The 19173-nt window shown below is 40.0% G+C and overlaps 1 protein-coding gene across 1 annotated transcript in view; it reads right to left on the reverse strand.

The window, feature by feature from the left end:
- Positions 1–11304, reverse strand: part of CDC23 (cell division cycle 23) — an 83905-nt gene extending 72601 nt beyond the window's left edge. The window contains exons 1-3 of the mRNA XM_007939079.1: positions 11144–11304; positions 10984–11056; positions 503–640 (exon numbers count right to left, since the gene is read on the reverse strand). Coding sequence (XP_007937270.1) covers positions 503–640; positions 10984–11056; positions 11144–11304 — 372 coding nt within the window. The remainder of the gene's footprint in view (positions 1–502; positions 641–10983; positions 11057–11143) is intronic.
- Positions 11305–19173: the final 7869 nt, after the last annotated feature.

Here is a 19173-nt window from a genome sequence, read left to right on the forward strand (position 1 = left end):
CTCGGAAGGAAGGTTGGGCATTCCTACTTCCGTAGTGATACTGCCTCGGAAACCCAAGGAGGGGTCGCTATGAGTCAGGGCCTACTCGATGGCAAATAACAACAACAACAAAAATTACCTAAAATGCTCCAATAACAGCCTTGTACACACAACCTTATGCAATGTTGTAAGCCTTTCTATTGGACAGGATACTGAGAGTAGAATTGTTTGTTTATAACATTTAAATTAACATAATGGACTACAACTGGCTTCTAAAAAGGCCATACAAACTTACTCCTAAAAAAGTTTTAATGACCCACATTGTTATCAATAGGTATTATCAATCTTTTAATATTTTTTCTATATTGTCATTTTTCAATATTTTGTTATTTTTTTAATTACTGTTAAGTAAATTCACTAACTGGTCCATTGCTGAGCTACTTAAAAGATTAAACTTTTTCCATTTGGTTCTAAATATGGATGATTCACTAAAGGCAGAGTGAAATCTTAAAATGGACCTCACCAGGTATCTGGAATACATGTACAGGAAATAAGCCTTGTTGCTATTGCAGCCATGTAGGAAATGAGCTGCTCGATCATATTCTTTAACATCAAAGTAGGACTTGGCCAGGGTGTAGGCATCCATATCCTGGGCATCTTCCTAGAAAAGACAGAAGTTATTATAAGTGGTTGAGAATAGGACAATAAAAGCTCTCAATCCAAGAAGCATATTCATTAACTTCAAGATGTAATATATTTTTCTCCTCCCAAAAACCTAACCTGCCTCTGTATTTTTAATACCAATTAAGGCCGGAAGCCCTGCTGGCAGAGCAATTAAAGGACTTGGCTGCTAACCAAAAACTCAGTAGTGCAAACTCACCAGCCACTCCTTGGGAGAAAAATATGGCAGTCTGCTCCTGTAAAGATTTACAGCCTTGGAAACCCTATGGAGCAGTTTGTCTCTATCCTATATGATTAAGGTTGTGTGTCAACTTGACTGGGCCATTATTCTCAGTGGTTTGGCAGGTATGACATAGTCATCCCCCGTGATAAGATCTTATATGATGTAATCACCTCCATGATGAGATCTGCTGTGAGCAACTAATCAGTTAAAAGAGCGTTTTCTTAGGGGTGTGACCTGCAGCCAATCTGTATGGACATTATGGAAAAAATCTCTGGCTTTTTGCACAATCTGAATTCTACATCCAGTTCATTATCACCTGACCTCCAGTTCTATGGACTTGAGCCAATGGCCTGCCATCTTACCTGCTGATCTTGGATTCATCAGCCCCCACAGTTAGCACCTGCCTGCCATCTGACCTGCCAGTTCTGGGTTAGTCAGCCCCTGCAGCTGCATATGTCAGGAGAAGCTTCCAGCATGAAGCCTGACCCACAGACTTAGTACTTGTCAGTCTCTATAACCTCATGAGCCATTTCCTTGTGATAAATCTTGCTATTTTATACACATACACATATAATCTTCACCGATTTTGCTTCTCTAAAGGAACCTATACATTGACCAGGAGGCTGTCATTTGAACAGAGCAAGGGGATACTGCATAGTTTAAAATTAGGAAGGGAGTGTGTCAGGGTTGTATCCATTCACCATACTTATTCAATCTGTATGCTCAGCAAATAATCCAAGAAGCTGGACTAAATGAAGAAGAATTGAAGCCTCAGGATTGGAGGAAGGCTCATTAACAACCTGTGGAATGCAGACAACACAACTTTGCTTGCTGAAACTGAGGATGACTTGAAGCACTTACTGGTAAAGATTAAAGACTACAGTCTGCAGTATGGATTGCATCTGAACATAAAGAAAATGAAAATCCTCACAACTGGACAAATAAGCAGCATCACAATAAACAGAAAAGACTGAAGTTGTCAAAGATTTCATATTACTTGCCTCCAAAATCAACACCAATGAATCAGCAGCCAAGACATCAAAAGACTTGGGCAATTCTGTTGCAAAAGACCTCCTTCAAGTGCTGAAAAGCAAAGATATCTCTTTGAAGACTAAGACATGCCTAACCCAGGCTATGGTATTTCCAATTGCCTCATATGCATGTGAAAGGTGGACAAGGAAGACCAAAGAAGAGTTGATGCTTTTGAGTTGTGGTGCTAGTGAAAAATACTGAAAGTACCATGGACTGCCAGAAGAACTAACAAATCTGTCCTGGAACAAGTCCAGCCATAATTCTTCTTGGAAGCGAGAAAGGCCAGACTTCATCTCACCTACTTTGGCATGTTGTCAGAAGGATATCATGCTTAGTAAAGTGGAGGGTCAATGAGAAAGGTGAAGGCCCTCAACGACAGGGACTGACATAGTGCCTACAATGATGAGCTCAGGTGTATCAAGGATTGTGAGACTGCCACAGGACCAGAAATTATCTCATTCTGTTGTACATAGGATTGCTATGAGTTGGAGCCAACTCAATGGCACCTAACAACAAGAGAACCCAGCCTAAGACATTTGATATAATTTTGTTTCTCTAGAATCACTCTTGTTACCAAACAAAATCATAAGGATGATGTGATAGTTGGAGCTGTGTGTCAACTTGGCTGGACCACAATTCTGTGTGGTTTAAGCTGTTGTGATGTGGTTATTCCCATGTTGGGATCAGATGATTATGTTTAGAGCAGCCAATCTGTTGAAGGGAGTTTCCCTAGGGGTGTGGCCTGCTTCCAGTGTATCTATGGACATCCTGGGAAAAGAGACATTCTTCTGTGGATCAGGATTCTGTTGTGCGCTTACAACTGTCCGTGAGCAAACAATTCACCATTCGGCCTGGAGATCTTGGATTTGTCATTCGTTGAAGTCAAAAGCCAGTACACTGCCTGACAACCTTGAGCTCCTCAGCCAGCAGCAGAGACCAACACTGAGTCCACGATATGGAACCATTCCTCGGGGTGATCAGCCAGCAACCTGGTGGCAGGTTGATTACATTGGACCACTTCCATCATGGAAAGGACAGCATTTTGTTCTTACCAGAGTAGACACTAATTCTGGATATGGATTTGCCTTCCCTGCACGCAATGCTTCTGCCAAAACCACCATCCATGGACTTACAGAATGCCTTATCCTCTGTCATAGTATCCCACACAGCATTGCTTCGGATCAAGGGACTCACTTCACAGCAAATGAAGTGCGGCAATGGGCTTATGATCATGGAATTAACTGTTCTTACCATGTTCCCCATCATCCTGAAGCAGCTGGCTTGATAGAATGATGGAATGGCCTGAAAACACAATTATGGCACCAGCTAGGTGGCAATACCTTGAAGGGTTGAGGCAATGTTCTCCAGGAGGCTGTATATATATGCTCTAAACCAGCATCCAATATATGGTTCTGTTTCTCCAACAGCCAGGATTCACAGGTCCAGGAACCAAGGGGTGGAAACAGGAGTGGTACCACTCACTATTACCCCTAGTGACCCACTCAAAAAAATTTTGCTTCCTGTCCCTCTACTCTATGCTCTGCGGGTCTAGAGATCTTAGTCCAAAGAAAGGAACACTTCCACCTAGAGACACAATACTGATTGCATTGAACTGGAAATTAAGAATGCCACCCAGCCATTTTGGCTTCCTCATGCCTCTGGATCAACAAAGAAGGGCATTACTGTACTATCTGGTGTACTATCTAGAGCTGCGTGTCAACTTGGCTGGACCACAATTCTGTGTGGTTTAAGCTGTTGTGATGTGGTTATTTCCATGATGGGATCAGATGATTATGTTTTGAGCAGCCAATCTGTTGAAAGGGAGTTTCCCTAGGGGTGTGGCCTGCTTCCAGTATATCTATGGACATCCTGGGACAAGAGGCATTCTTCTGTGGATCGGGATTCTGTTGTGCTGCCTACAACTGTGCATGAGTGAATGATTCACCATTCGGCCTGGAGATCTTGGATTCGTCATTCGTTGGAGTCAATAGCCAGTACGCTGCCTGCCAACCTTGAGTTCCTCAGCCCCTGCAGCTGCAAGAGTCGGAAAAAGCCTCCAGCTTGACGTTTGATTCAAGAACTTTGCACTTGCCAGCTTCTATAAGTGTGTGAACCATTTTCCTAAGATAAATCTCTCAATCAATCAATCTCTCTCTCTCTCTTTATATATATGTTGTTGTTGTTGTTGTTGTTTGCCATCGAGTCAGCCCCGACTCATAGCGACCCCTCCTTGGGTTTCCGAGGCAGTATCACTACGGAAGTAGGAATGCCCAACCTTCCTTCCGAGGAGTGGCTGGTGGGTTTGAACCGCCAGCCTTCCGGTTAGCAGTCAAGTGCCTTAGCCACTATGCTACCAGAGCTCCTCTTTATATATATATATAAGCATTACTGGTTTTGTTTCTCTAGAGAACCCAGTCTAACACAGATGAGTTTTCCAAATTGGTTCTCAAGTCTGACTAGTCTTTTTTTTTTTTTTTTTTGTCATTTGGGTGAAAGTTTACAGAGCAATTTCATTTTCCATTCAGCAGTTCATACACATTTTGTCTCATGACATTGACTGCAATTTCCCACAATGTAGTAGCTCTCTTCCCACTTCCTCCCCATAGTTACCTCTTTCCTGTGTCCTTCCTGCCCATGCACTCCTGCCCCCCAAGCAAGCTCCCTGTGCATACACTGCCCTTCTGTTCTCCCATGATTGATCTCTCCAAGGAGTGTATCTACCTAGTGTAAAGGTTCAGTCCATATGCCAGTCTTTTATTTGGTTGGAAGCCACAGGAGTTCAATTATAGACCTGAAGGGCAGCAAGGGGCCATAGTCTCAGGAGTTTCACCAGGCTCCATCAGACCAGCAATCCTGGTCTTTTTTTTTTTTTTGTAATTTTGACTTTTCTTCCACACTGTACTCCCACTCTATCCAGAATCTCCTACACAGATCCCCCTCTGAGTGGTTGACAGTGGTAGCTGTGCACCATCTAATTCTTCTGGTCTCCTGGTCATACAGGCTGAGGATCACATGGTCTACCAGTCCCTTGGACTAATTGTTTCCATGAGTCTTTGGTTTCCTCCTTCTTTGTTCTGGACGAGGAGAAACAAATCATTGCATGTAGATGGCCGCTTGCAAGCTTTTAAGATTCCAGTCGCTACTCACCAAAGTAGAATGTGGAACAATGTTTTTGTGTAGTATGCTATACCAATTGAAGTTGATGTCCCCTGGGATCATGGTCCTGAGCCCACAGTGAAGTCTGACTAATCTTAAGGGTGCTGATGACTCTGCCTCCATTAGTAAAGATGGTGCTGCCAATCAATGATGTAAAGGACAATGTTAATATGCAAAATATCACCACCAACAGACCAAGTGTTGGTAAGAAATGAGGCTATGGGTGATCACATGTTTCCTACTTTTCTGCCATTTTGTCAGGAGCAAAAGTGTAGGGTTGCCTGCAGGTTCGTCCTACTATACTAACTAGACAAAGTGGTGAAAGAGAGAGATGATGTTGGGGCTTCAGTCACAGCTCAAGGAACACAAAACAGAGCTGAAAGTTGTTAGTTGTGTTGTGAAAGAATGCCTTATTTTTTGCAGTAACAGAGCTGCTATTGCCAAAAACCAAACCCAGAAAGTCTGCCAAAATACACCACCAATTGAGTTCCCAACCTCAAATGGTGTTGGAAGTTAAAACAAGGGCATGATTGGGAAGAAATGGGATCCTGACACTTGGGATGTTGACACAGGGACACATAATCAGGAAGCTAGGAACATTGAGCCCCTAAATTCCACTAAATCACTCCTGCCAACCGAAGAGCCTTTTTACTTCTAGCTGATGAGATTAACCCACCTGTCCAAGATGAGTCTTTGTCTGTTATTGCCTGGAGTAGCACCTGGGGCATCACCTAAAGCAGATGCCTTACAACACATTGCTAAATGTTCCCAGGAAGCACCCCCATCATCCATTTTTGCTTCTAGACCTTTAACTAAAAGGCGCAAAAGGTAAAATGCAAAGTGTGACCCAGAAGGAAGTATGCTACATTTCTAAAGAACTGCTTGATTTTTCTAATATGTACAAACAGAAATCTGGCAAATATGGATCGGCTATTAAGGGTGTGGGATAATGGTACAAGGAACACAAAGCTGCACCAGTCTGAGTTTACTGATACGGACTCACTAAGCCCAGATTCTTCATTCTGTGTTTAAACTCAAGAGGTTAGGAAAGGATCTAACAGTTTATTTAGTTGATTTACTGTAACAGGCAGTGGAAAAGCAAGTGCAAAGGCCCTAAAGCATACTTCTGCTTATCATGTTGCAGGTGTAGGAGGAGACCAGTGTGACTAGGGTTGAGTGAGAAACAGGCTAAACAGTAGATGATGTCAGAGGGAAGGAGGGAGACCAGATCAAAGGGTCTATAGAAAAGGGTCGATATCTTTTTGTGTACCAGTGTAGTAACATAATTTATAACTACTTTATATTTAAATAGGGAGCTCTGGTAGCGTAGTGCCTAAGGCACTTGACTGGTAACCAGAAGGCTGGAGGTTCAAACCCACCAGCCACAGCTCAGAAGGAAGGTTGAGCAACCTACTTTCGTAGAGATACCACCTCGGAAACCCGAGGAGGGGTCGTTATGAGTCGGATCCACTTAGCAGTGCAGCAGTGCATTGCATTGCTGTTGTTTTACATTTAAATAGTAATGTTAATGTCTTAAAAGAAAAAGTAGGAAAACTATAAATTAAGAAATACTAAAGAAATATCTACCACTCAACTGTCAGTATGTTATACTGTGGTGGCTTGCATGTTGCTGTGAGGCTGGAGGCTATGCCAGTGGTATTTCAAATATCAACAGGGTCACCCATGCTGGACATAAGACTAGACTAAGACAAACTTGGAAGAAGTCTACAAGGAAGACCAGTTAATACTACTGTTATTCAAACATATGCACCAACCACCAAAGCCACAGATGGGGAAATTGAAGCTTTTTAACTACTGCAGTCTGAAATTGACAAAACATGCAATCAAGATGTGCAGATTATCACTGGTGATTGGAATGCAGAAGTTGGAAACAAAGACGACTCGTTGTTGTTATTTGTCATCAAGCTGTACCCGACTCATAGTGACCCGCCCCCTTGGGTTTCCGAGGCAGTATCTACTACGGAAGTAGATTGCCCAACCTTCCTTCCGAGGAGTGGCTGGTGGGTTTGAACCACCAGCCTTCTGGTTAGCAGTCAAGTGCTTTAGGCACTACGCTACCAGAGCTCCTAGAAGACTCACTAGTAGTTAGTTAGAAAATATGGCCTTGGTGATAGAAATGATGCTGGAGATCACAAGTCGCAAGATCAATGACTTATTCATTGCAGATACCTTTTTTCAACAACACAAACGGCGGCGATACACATGGACTTTGCCAGACAGAATACACAGAAATCAGATCAACTACATCTGTGGAAAGAGGCGATGGAGCAGCTCAGTACCTTCACCCAAAACAAGGTCAGGAGTTTACTGCAGAACAGACCATCAACTGCTCATATGCAAGTTCAACTTGAAGTTGAAGACAATTAAAACAAGTCCACAAGAGCCAAAATATGACCTTGATTATATCCCATCTGAATTCAGAGACCATCTAAGGAACAGATTTGTTGCACTGAACACCAATAACTGAAAACCAGATTAACTGTGGGATGACATCAAGAACATCATCCATGAGAAAGCAAAAAATCATTAAAAAGACAGGAAAGGAAGAAAAGACCAAAATGAATGTCAGAAGAGACTCTGAAACTTGCTCTTGAATGGAGAGTAGCTAAAGCAAATGGAAGAAATGACAAGATAAAAGAGCTGAATAAAAGATTTCAAAAAACAGCACAAGACAAAGACAATTACTATAATGAAATGTGCAAAGACCTGGCATTAGCAAACCCAAAGGGAAAAACACTCTCAGCATTTCTCAAGCTGAAAGAACTGAGGAAAAAAATTAAGCCTTGAGTTGCAATATTGAAAGATTCTATGGACAAAATATTGAACGATGCAGGAAATATTAAAAGAAGATGGAAGAAATACAGAGTCATTGTACCAAAAAGAACTGGTAGATCTTCATCTATTTCAGGAAGTGGCATATGATCAAGAATGGATGGTATTGAAGGAAGAAGTCAAAGCTGCACTGAAGGAATTGGCAAAAAACAAGGCTCCAGGAATTGATGGGATGGATACCCATTGAGATGTTTCAACAAATGGATGCTGTACTGGAAGCACTTACTTGTCTATGCCAAGAAATGAGGAAGACAGCTACCTGGCCAATTGACTCCAAGAGATCCATATCTGTACCCATTCCAAAGAAAAGTGATCCCACAGAATGTGGATATTATCAAACAGTATCACTGATATCACATGTGAGTAAAATTTTGCTGAAGATAATTCAAAAATGGTTGCAGCAATATATTGACAGGGAACTTCCAGAAATGCAAGCTGGATTCAGAAGAGGATATGGAACAAGGGATATCGTTGCTGATGTCAGATGGATCCTGGCTCAAAGCAAAGAATACCAGAAAGATGTTTACTTGTGTTTTATTCACTATGTAAAGTCATTCAACTATGTGGATCATAACAAATTATGGATAACACTGAGAAGAATGGGAATTCCTGAACACTTAATAGTGCTCACAAGGAACCTATACACAGAGCAGGAGGTTGTCATTTGAACAGAACAGGGGATACTGCATAGATTACAATCAGGAAAGGAATACATAAGGGTTGTATCCTTTCATCATACTTACTCAATATGTATACTGAGCAAATAATCTCAGAAGCTGAAATACATGAAGAAGAACGTGACATCAGGATTGGAGGAAGACTCACTAACAATCTGCAATATGCTGACTGTAGTGTACGACCTTGCTTGGTGAAAGTGAAGATGACTCGAAGCACTTACTAATGAAATGAAAGACTATATTCTGCAGTATGGATTATACCTCAACATAAAGAAAATGGAGTAAAGAATGAAGTTGTCAAAGATTTCCTATTACTTGATTCTACAACCAACACCAATGGAAGCAGCGGTCAAGACATCAAAAGACATATTGCACTGTGCAAACCTGCTGCACAAGACCTCTTTAACGTGCTGAAGAGCAAAGATGTCTCTTTGAAAACTAATGTGAGTGTAGCCATAGTGTTTTCAATCACCTCATGGTACGTGAAAGCTGGACAATGAGCAAGGAAGACCAAAGAAGAGTTGATGCTTTTGAGTTGTGGTGTTAGCAAAGAATACTGAGAGTACCACTGACTGCCAGAAGAATGAACAAATCTGTCCTGGAATAAGTACAGCCAGAATGCTGCTTGGAAGCGAGAATGGCCATAGTTCATCTCAACTACTTTGGTCATGATGTCAGAAGGGACCACTCCCTGGAGAAGGATATCATACTTGGTAAAGTGGAGGGTCAGCAAAAAAGGGGAAGGCCCTCAAGGAGGTGAATTGAAACAAAGCTACCACAATGGGCTCAGGTATAGCAAGGATTGTTAGGCTAGCACATGACCAGGCAGTGTTTCATTCTGTGTATACAGGGTCACTATGAGTCAGAGCCAACTCGACAGCACCTAACAACAAAACAACCACAAAGAGATCTGGTGACAACTAAATGCCATTCATGATTCTTCCATAGATCATGCAGCCAAATGAACAGTCACAAAAGACATTACTGGGATGATCAGAGGAAATCTAATTTAGTCTGTATATTAGATATTATTATTATAACAATATTAAAAATGTCTTTAATGTAACAATGATAATTTTACTAAGTACAATGTTCTTATTCATCAGGAGATAGCTGCTCAAGATTCTAGGGATGATGTTGTATGCAACTTTCTTTCAAATAGTTCAGCAATATATTCAAATATATTTGTAGAGATGCTGAAAAAAAGCAAGTATGTTAACACTTGTGAATTTAGGTATATGGAACATGGGTTTTTACTATTCTTTCAATTTTCTTGTATGTTTGAAAGTTTTCAAAATAAGTTGGGAAAAACTATAATTGCAGTAATTTGTTTCTGCAAATGTGGTGCTATGGAGCTGGATCCAAAGTCTGACTACTTGACTTCTTAGTTTCATGACATAAGTACAGAGGTTACTTATTTTCTCTGAGCATCCATTTCTTTATCTGTAAAATGGAGCCACTAATACTGATCTTATGTTTGACATGAGGAAAAAATGAAAAAGTCATGTAAAATATCCAGTATTAATATCTGGCATCCACTTCCTTCTCTGTTACATTCTTTAATATTCTTTTAAATTCCCAAATAGATGCAACATATTGAGCTATTAATTATACTTTATCTACATTGAGAAAGCTTTAACATAAGTTAGTATTCCTGAAAGTACAGGTTACAGTTACAATTCTGTGTAAAAAAAATGAGATAGTACAAAAGCTAAAAAGTTACAACCTCTTCATAAAAGTTCTAGAGAGAAATTTATTAAAATTTTAGTAACTTCATTCTCCACATTTGTCTTGCACCAAACATCACCAGCCCAAAATGTATTCAATGCTTTCTTCACTAACTCAACACGTCCTAAATGTGGCAATTTAGATTAGGAATCTGGCGGTCCTTTTCCCATCTACTCACCATTTGCTTATTCTTTTACCCTCTTAACATACATAATTTCTATTTGGAGTAAGAAAACGTCATTGTTTTTGAATGGTAGGGGAAAAAAGACAGTAAGTTGCATCTTCAGAAAAAACAAAATTGATTATGATGAAAATCATTCACAAAACTTCAGAAACAGTTTGAAAGTACTGTAAAAGCCCTTGATTATTCTTATCGTTATGACTATTCTCTAGATTGGGATACAAAACCTAAAAGTTGATATTTTTAGCAAGAATTATTTCCTAAGTTTCTCCAGCTTAAGTAAAAGAACCACCAATCAAGGGTCAAAAAAAAAAAAAACACGCATATAAAATCCCTTAAAAACACTCAGCTTTTCAAATGTTTTTTATTTCCTCTACAAACGTTCCTGCTATGCAGTAAAGACCAGACAATCCGTACTTTTTGAGGCAAACCCTTCCACTAATGGGGCGCGCTCGCTATGACTATGCCCTTACCTCTGTAATAGGTGGCGGCGGCTGCAGCTCTGCCAAAGGCAATGGGGGGAGAGAAAAGGCCAACTCCGCAGACCTGGAACATCCACAGAAACTGGGTCAGCTCGACAAGCCCCCAAGGCCAACGGCCAAAGCCCGGCCCCTTCTGACCTCCACACCTCACCATTTGCTACTGTGCAGTAGGCCCCGCTCCCGAGTAAGGCCCGCAATAAGTAGCAACTGCTTTTTGATTTCCCGCAAATCTGAGAAATCGCCGCTCGCTGGTAGTACAGGAACCATTGTAGCCGTCACAGCCACTGGGACTACAGCAGCGCTCGCAGCCATTTTCTAGCCTCGGTCCACTCCAGCCAATCACCAGTGACAATACTAGCGGGCCGGCTGCACCCAAAAGGTCTACCTGTTATTGGCAGGATCTTGCTCGATGAAAACCAATCAGAGATCAGATTTCTAATAACGTCACGAGGGGGCCGCGAGAAAAGAAAAATTTCCCACTCCAACTGGCCAAGAGCTATTGAAGCGGGAAAGATAGAACGAAAAAGGGCAGGTTGCACGGAAAGCCATTACCAGGGGCCTAATTTCCTGTGCAGGAGTTCTGGTAGCATAGTGCCTAAGGCACTTGACTGCTAACCAGGAGGCTGGAGGTTCAAACCCACCAGCCACTCCTCAGAAAGAAGGTTGGGCAATCTACTTCAGTAGTGATACTGCCTCGGAAGCCCAAGGAAGGGTCGCCCCACTGTACACAACAACAATTTACTGTGTAAACCTTTACTCAAAAGACAATTAAAAATAAATATATATGTATTTAAAAAAGAAAAAAAGCACTGCCCACTCATGCTTTTTGTTGCAGCCACTGTGTCAATCCATCTCATTGAGGGTCTTCCTCTTTTTCTCTGCCCCTCTGCTTCACCTAGAATGATGCCCTTCTTCAGAGACTGGTCCCTCCTGACAAGAAGAAGTGCTGCCATGCTTGCTTCTAAGGAGCATTCTGGCTGTACTTCCTCTTAGACAGAGTTGTTAATTCTCCATGGTATATTCAATATTCGACACCAACACCATAATTCAAAGGTATCAGTTCTTCTTCAGAATTCCTTATTCAGTGTCCAGCTATCACATGTCCATGAGGCAATTGAAAATATCATAGCTTGGGTCAAGCACACCTTAGTCCTCAAAATGACATCTTTGTTTATTTTTGTTTTTTGTTTTTTTAACACGTTAAGGTCTTTTGTAGCAGATTTGCGAAATGCACTACATCATCCGATTTCTTGACTGATGCTTCCATGGACGCTGACTGTAAATTCAAATAAAATAAAATCCTTGACAACTTCAATCTTTTCTCTGTTTACCATATCGCTTACTGATCCAATTGTAAAAATTTTTTGTTTTCTTTATGTTGATATGTAATCCATATTGAAGGCTGTAGTCTTTGATCTCCATCAGCAAGTGCTTCCATTCCTCTTCGCTTTCAGCAAGCAAGACTGTGTTATCTGCATATCACAGGTTATTAATGAGTCTTCCTCCATTCCTGATGTGACATTTTTATTCATATAGTTCTTAAGAACTAAATTAGTATTTTCAACACTTTTGCTTTTAACCCAAGTGCCCTTGAGTATTTTTTAAACCATTTTGTCATTCTTTGGGTTTATATGTTATAGAAGTGATTTCAAGTAAAGCATTTTGTTTAAAATCAGGCCTCTTGAAGGTTTTAAAAAGCAAAGATGACACTTTGATGACTGAGGTGCACCTGACCCAAGCCATGAACTTTTCAATCACCTCATACAAGTGAAATTTTGACAAGGAGAAAGGAAGACAGAAAAAGAATTGATGCATTCAAATTGTGGTATTGGTGAAAAATATAAATATAAAATAAATATACTGTGGATTGCCAAAAGAATGAACAAAACAGTCTTCGAAGAAATACAATGAGAATACACTTTAGAAATGAGGATGGTGAGACTTTGACTTACTTTGGACATACCACGAGGAAAGGCCACTCACTAGAAAATGACGTCCTGTTTGGTAAAATAGAGGGTCAGCAAAACTGAGGAAAATCGTTGATGAAACAGACTGACACAATAGCCACAGCAAACAAACATAGACCAATCATGAATGTTGGAGACCAAGATAAAGACCCCCAAAAGAACATGACTGAAAGGCACATGTTCTAATTACAGTTAAGAGACACATGATTGAGTGACTGCTTTGAGAGATGGCAAGGCCTCTCCTGCGGTTGAGTGAATGAATGCTTGACTTCAGAGCTTTGTGTTCCTGGGGTAGAACGCTGCCCCAACAGAATGTTTGCTAACCTATTTCCCTGGAATAACGTTTTGCCCGAAGAATAGTATACCTTAGAAACCATTCTTTAGAATCATATACCTTAACAATCATATTATGTTTTAGAATGAGGTATCTTAATGATTATTTGCTAATCCTGCAAGAGATGTTAACCTAATTAATTATCCAATACATTTGGATATTGGAAAATGCCTTCCGGTACGGGAAAGAGTAAAACTTTAACTTTTAATTAATAACTGATTGTTATAAGGAAATATTTGATTTTACTGTAAAACAATATTTGATTGAATACTTGATTGTTTTAAAGAAATATCAAGAATAATGATGTAATCGTATGCTTATGTATAAATAAAGCAGAGCGGATGCATCAGGGGTAGCTCTTGCAGAATATGCAGGGCGTCCGCCTGGACCCTGTTCCTTCAATAAAAAAGAAAATCATTAATCCTTTCTTGTTGCTTCATTTCATGACCTGTGCGGTTTTGCCAGACGCAGCACATGAAGATGGCACAGGACCAGGCAACATTTCATTCTGTTATACATAATAAGGTCACCATGTGTGGGAACCAACTTCAGGGCAACTAACAACAACATTTTCTAATGTTAATAAATATTCTTTTACATCATGATACTTAATGGTTTCATGATAGTCTATTGCATAAATGTATCATAAATTTACATGACCAGTCTCTTGTGATGGACTTACATAACTTATTATATATTTTTCAATTGTTGTTGTTGTTACGACTCATAGTGACCTTATGTACAACAGAACGAAACACTGCCCAGTCCTGTGCCAGCCTCATGATCCCTGCTATACCTGAGCGCATCACTGCAGCCACTGTGTCAGTTCATCTTGTTGAAGGACTTCCCCTCTTTTGTTGACCCTCCACTTTACCAAGTGTGACATCCTTCTCCAGAGAATGGTCCCTTCGAACAATATGACCAAAGTAGATGGGACAAAGTCTGGCCATTTTTGCTTCTAAGCAGAATTATGGCTGCACTTCCTCTAGGACAGATTTGTTAGTTCTTTTAGCAGTCCACGGTACTTTCAGCATTCTTTGCCAACACAACTCAAAAGCATCAACTCTTCTTCAGTCTTCCTTTTTCATTGTCCAGCTCTCACATGCATATGAGGCAATCGAAAATACTATGGCTTGGGTTAGGTGGATCTTAGTCATCAAGGAGATATTTTTACTCTTCAGTGCTTGAAAGAGCTCTTTTGCAACAGATTTGCTCAATACAGTATATCTTTTGATATCTTGACTGTTGCTTCCATATTTTTTAATGAGTTATTTTATTTTTTCTTGAACATGTACATAGCAAAACACATCAATCTAACAGTTCCTACATGTACAATGTAATGACATTAATGATACTCTTCAAGGTGTGCAACCATTCTCAACCTCCTTTTCTGAAGTGTTCTTTCCCCATGAACATAAACTCAGTACCTCCTAAGTTTTCATCTAATCTTTAGAGTTGCTATTTTCAATTTGATCCCATATGATTAGATCTCAAAATTGTACAATACTCCAGGGAACGTCTAGGTCAATTGGCATGACATAGTCCACAAAGACAATGTTCTACATCCCACTTTGGTGAATAGCACCTAGGGTCTTAAAAGCTTGTGAGCAGTCATCCTAGATGCAACAATTGGTCTCTCCTCATCTGGAGCAAAGAAGAGTGAAAAAAAAAAAAAGACTCAAGGAAACAATTAGAAAAAGGACTAATGGACCACATGAAACTCCACCTCCACAAGCCTTAGCCCAGAAGAACTAGATGCTGCCCAATGATACCACTGCTTACCACTCTGAACAAGATCACAATAGAAAGTCTGTGAGAGGGAGTAAACAAAGAGAGAGAGAGAACAAAATTCAAAATCATATTAAAAAAAACAGACTAATTGATCTGATAGAGACTGTTGGAATGCCCGAGATTGTCTAGATTGTTCTTCAAGTCTAGAACTGAACACACCCTGACGATCAATTTTGAGCCAAACAATAGACAGGCCTATAAAGTGAATAATAACACCAGGGAGAGATGTATTCTTCAGTACAATCACCATACAAGACCAAAAGGGCAGCATTTGCCCAAAAACAAAACTCAGATGGCAGGAATGGCAAGAAGGATGAAAGGACATGGAGAACCCGGGGAGGAAGTGTGAAGAGTGCTGTTACATTGAGGGTATTGTAACCAATGTCACAAAACAAAATGTGCATATATTGTTCAATGGAAAATTAATTTGATCTGTAAATTTTTACCCCAACTACAATTAAAAAAAAAAAGAAGAAGAAATGTACAATACTTGAGGCAGACATTCTTTACAAGTTAAGCTAAACAACTGTTTGCTTTAAGAAGATTTCAGGGATATTTTTGGTTTAAGGTTTAAAGATTATCTTAAGACAATAGTTTCAAGGGTTCATGTAACCCACATGGCTCCAGAAAGGTTGGATTTCATAAGAATTTAAAATTCTGTTCTGCATTTACCATCATTTATCAGGAATATTTCATAGAATCTTTGATCAAAATGTTGACAAATGGTAGTTGGGCAGCATCTAATTCTTCTGGTCTCATGGTAAAGGAAACAGTTTATTCATGGAGGCAATTATTCATCCATTCCATTTCTTCCCCTTATTCTAGACTCTCCTGCGTCCTCTAGGGAGCTCTGGTGGTATAGTGCCCAAGGCATTTCACTGCTAACTAGAAGGCTGGCAGTTCAAACCCACCAGCCACTCCTTGGAAGGAAGATTGGGCAATCTACTTCTATAGAGATACTGCCTTGGAAACCCAAGCAGGGGTCACTCTGAGTCAGACACAACTCCACAGCAGTGAGCTTTTCCTCCTCTATTGTTCCAGGTAAATAGAGAGCAATGGTGCCTTGGATGGCCACTTGAAAGCTTTTGAGACTCCAGGCACTACACACTGAGCTAGAAGGTAGAGGAAAAGCACAAAACCTGTTATTAGGCCAATTGATTAGGCTGTCCCATGAAATCATCATCGGAAACCTCCAAACCAAGGAACCAAACAAAATTCTTTTTTTTAATGCATTTTATTGAAATATAATTTATGTACAGTGAAATACACAAAACTAAAGTGACATGGGTCAATGCTTTTTTTTTTGCAGTGTTCCCTCACCTCCCCTCCCACCCCTGGCAACCAACAAAGAAAGTTTCCCTCCATTTATAAACCTTCCCTTGACCCTCCACAACAAACTAATACTTATATTTGTCTTTCTGTGATTGACTTATTTCACTCAGCATAATGCCTTCCAAGTTTATCCATATTATGTGGTGTTTTGCAGACTCTACATTATTCTTTAGTGCTGCATAGCATTTCAGTATGTGTATGTACCATAGTTTGGTCATCCACTCTTCCGTTGATGGGCACATAGGTTGTTTCCATCTTTTTGCTATTGTAAATAGTGCTGCGATGAACATGAGTGTGCATATATCTGTTTCTGTCCTGGCTCTCACCTCTCTAGGATAGATACCTAGTAATGGGATTTCTGGGTAAATAGTATCTCCAATTCCAACTTTCTAAGGAATCACCATATTGCTTTCCACAGTGGTTGTGTGACTTCACAGTCACACAAGCAGTGTATGAGAGTCCCAATGTCTCCACATCCCCACCAGCATTTGTTATTTTCTGTCTTGTTGAACCTTGCCATCAGTGCTGGGGTGAGATGGTATATCTCATTGTATATTATATCTCATCAGAGAGATCTCTGATGGCCAATGATTGTGAGCATCTTTTCATGTATTAGATGACTACCTGAACATCCTCCTTGGTGAAGTGTCTATTCATATCTTCTGCCCATTTTTCAATTGGATTGTTCATTCCTTTGGTGTTGAGGCATTGCAGTTTTCCATCAATCTTAGAGATAATTTCCTTGCCAGATATGTAATTATCAGCAGATAGGAATTTGTTGCAGTCATTTTTGTCATGTGCTTTTTCATTGTGTCTATTTCTTTGTTCCACAAAATTTTCTATGCTGAGCTCATTTTGTTTATCAATCATGTTATTATTTCCTTCATTGCTATTGTTTTAGTATTTGCTGAATATTTATGCTTGTCTTCTTTTTGATTTTGATGTGAAGGTTTATCATTTTTCTTTGAGGTTACCCTGTGATTTATAGTGTTCTTCCCAAGTTTACAACAGTCCGTTCTATCTTGTAGTTGCCTTGACTTCCCTACTATCTAGAAGTTCTGTAACAACACAGATTTTTTCCCTCTTTTGGTTTGCAGTTGTCCTCATTTGTCGGTTGGTGTCTTTGATTCCCTGTTTACAATCTTGTAGGCTTATTTACTTTGGATACCTCCATATCCGGGTTGGTTTCTGGGTTATATCATCATGTGTGTTAATGGTCAGTTGTTGTTGGTTGTTGTTGCTTCTCTGTCCAAAGGACTCCCTTTAGCATCTCTTGTAAAGTTGGTCTGGTTTTAACAAATTCCCTTAATTTCTGCTTATCTGGGAATGTCCTAATTTCACCATCATATTTGAGAGACAATTTTGCTGTGTACATAATTCTTGGTTGGAAATTTTTCTCTTTCAGTGTTTTATATACACCATCCCATTTTCTTCTTGCCTGTATGGTTTCTGTTGAGAAATCCATGCTTAGTCTTATTGTTGTCCTTTGTAGGTAACTTTTCATTTTTCCCGTGCTACTCTCATGATTCTTTCTTTGTCTTTGTTTTTGGTGAGTTTGAGGATGATATGTCTTGGTGTTTTTCTTTTGGGATCTATCCTGTTTAGGATTCATTGGACTTCCTGAGTGGATATATTCTCATCTTTCATCATATCAGGGAAGTTCTCCTCCAGCAAATCTTGGACAATTTTCTCAGTGGTTTTATTTTTCTCTTCCTGTTCTGGAATTCCAATGATATGTATGTTATTCTTTTTGATGGCATCCCACATGAACCTTAGGCTTTCTTCATTTTGTTTTGATCTTTTTTCTGATTGATCCCTTTCCAAAGAATTATGCAGGTATTTGTCTTCAATCTCATTAATTCTATCTCCCATTGCATCAATTCTATTCCTTTGTCCCTTCAATGTGTTATCTATTTCTGACAATTTAGTATTAATCTTCTGTATTTCTCTCTGCAGATTTAGAATCATTTCTAATTTTTCATTTATTTTGTCATTTTTGTTCTTGTATTTTCTTCCAGAATTCCTCTAGGTTTTGTCTGTGTTTTCCTTGGTCTGTCTCTCAATCCTTTGAAGATACCTAAATATAAGTCTTTTGAATTCCTTATCAGGGAATTCCAATGCTGCATCTTCCTTAGGGATGTGTTTTGTGTCTGTATCCTGGTCCCTTGTTTCTCCTGCTTTATCTTGCTTCTTTGTGTGGACTGTGATGCTCTGTTGTTTCTGAGTCATTGTGACATTTTTGTGTTTATATTTAATTGGTGATTATATGTTGAAGTGACTTGCCCACAATTTTCATTTTGTTTTGTTTGTATGTTATCTATACAGGCAGGGTATTGTGCTGTGCTCCTCTATTCACTAGTTGACAGCACTTATATACTCACCACCTATCTCCTTTCTTTTGTCAGCCTCTCATATGTCCTTGCTGACCCTGGCATTATTTTTACTCAACTAATTGGAGCCAAATAGTAATTTGTGTTTAAATTCCTCGGTTGTGACAGGGAGATGTTGTTGTTGTTGTTGTTAACTGCCATCGACACATTTCTGACTCATAGCGACCCCCTGCACAGCAGAATGAAACACTGCCCGATCCCACGCCAGCCCCACAATCCCTGCTATACTTGAGCCCATCATCGCAGCCACCCTGTCAATCCATCTCGTTGAAGGCCTCCCCCTCTTTCCTCTACCCTCCACCCTACCAAGCATGACATCCTTCTCCAGGGAATGGTCCCTTCTGACAACATGACCAAAAAAGGTGAG

This window comes from Orycteropus afer, unplaced genomic scaffold (assembly GCF_000298275.1).
Source record: "Orycteropus afer afer isolate SDZICR_OR568_19922 unplaced genomic scaffold, OryAfe1.0 scaffold00056, whole genome shotgun sequence".
Lineage (NCBI taxonomy): Eukaryota > Metazoa > Chordata > Mammalia > Tubulidentata > Orycteropodidae > Orycteropus > Orycteropus afer.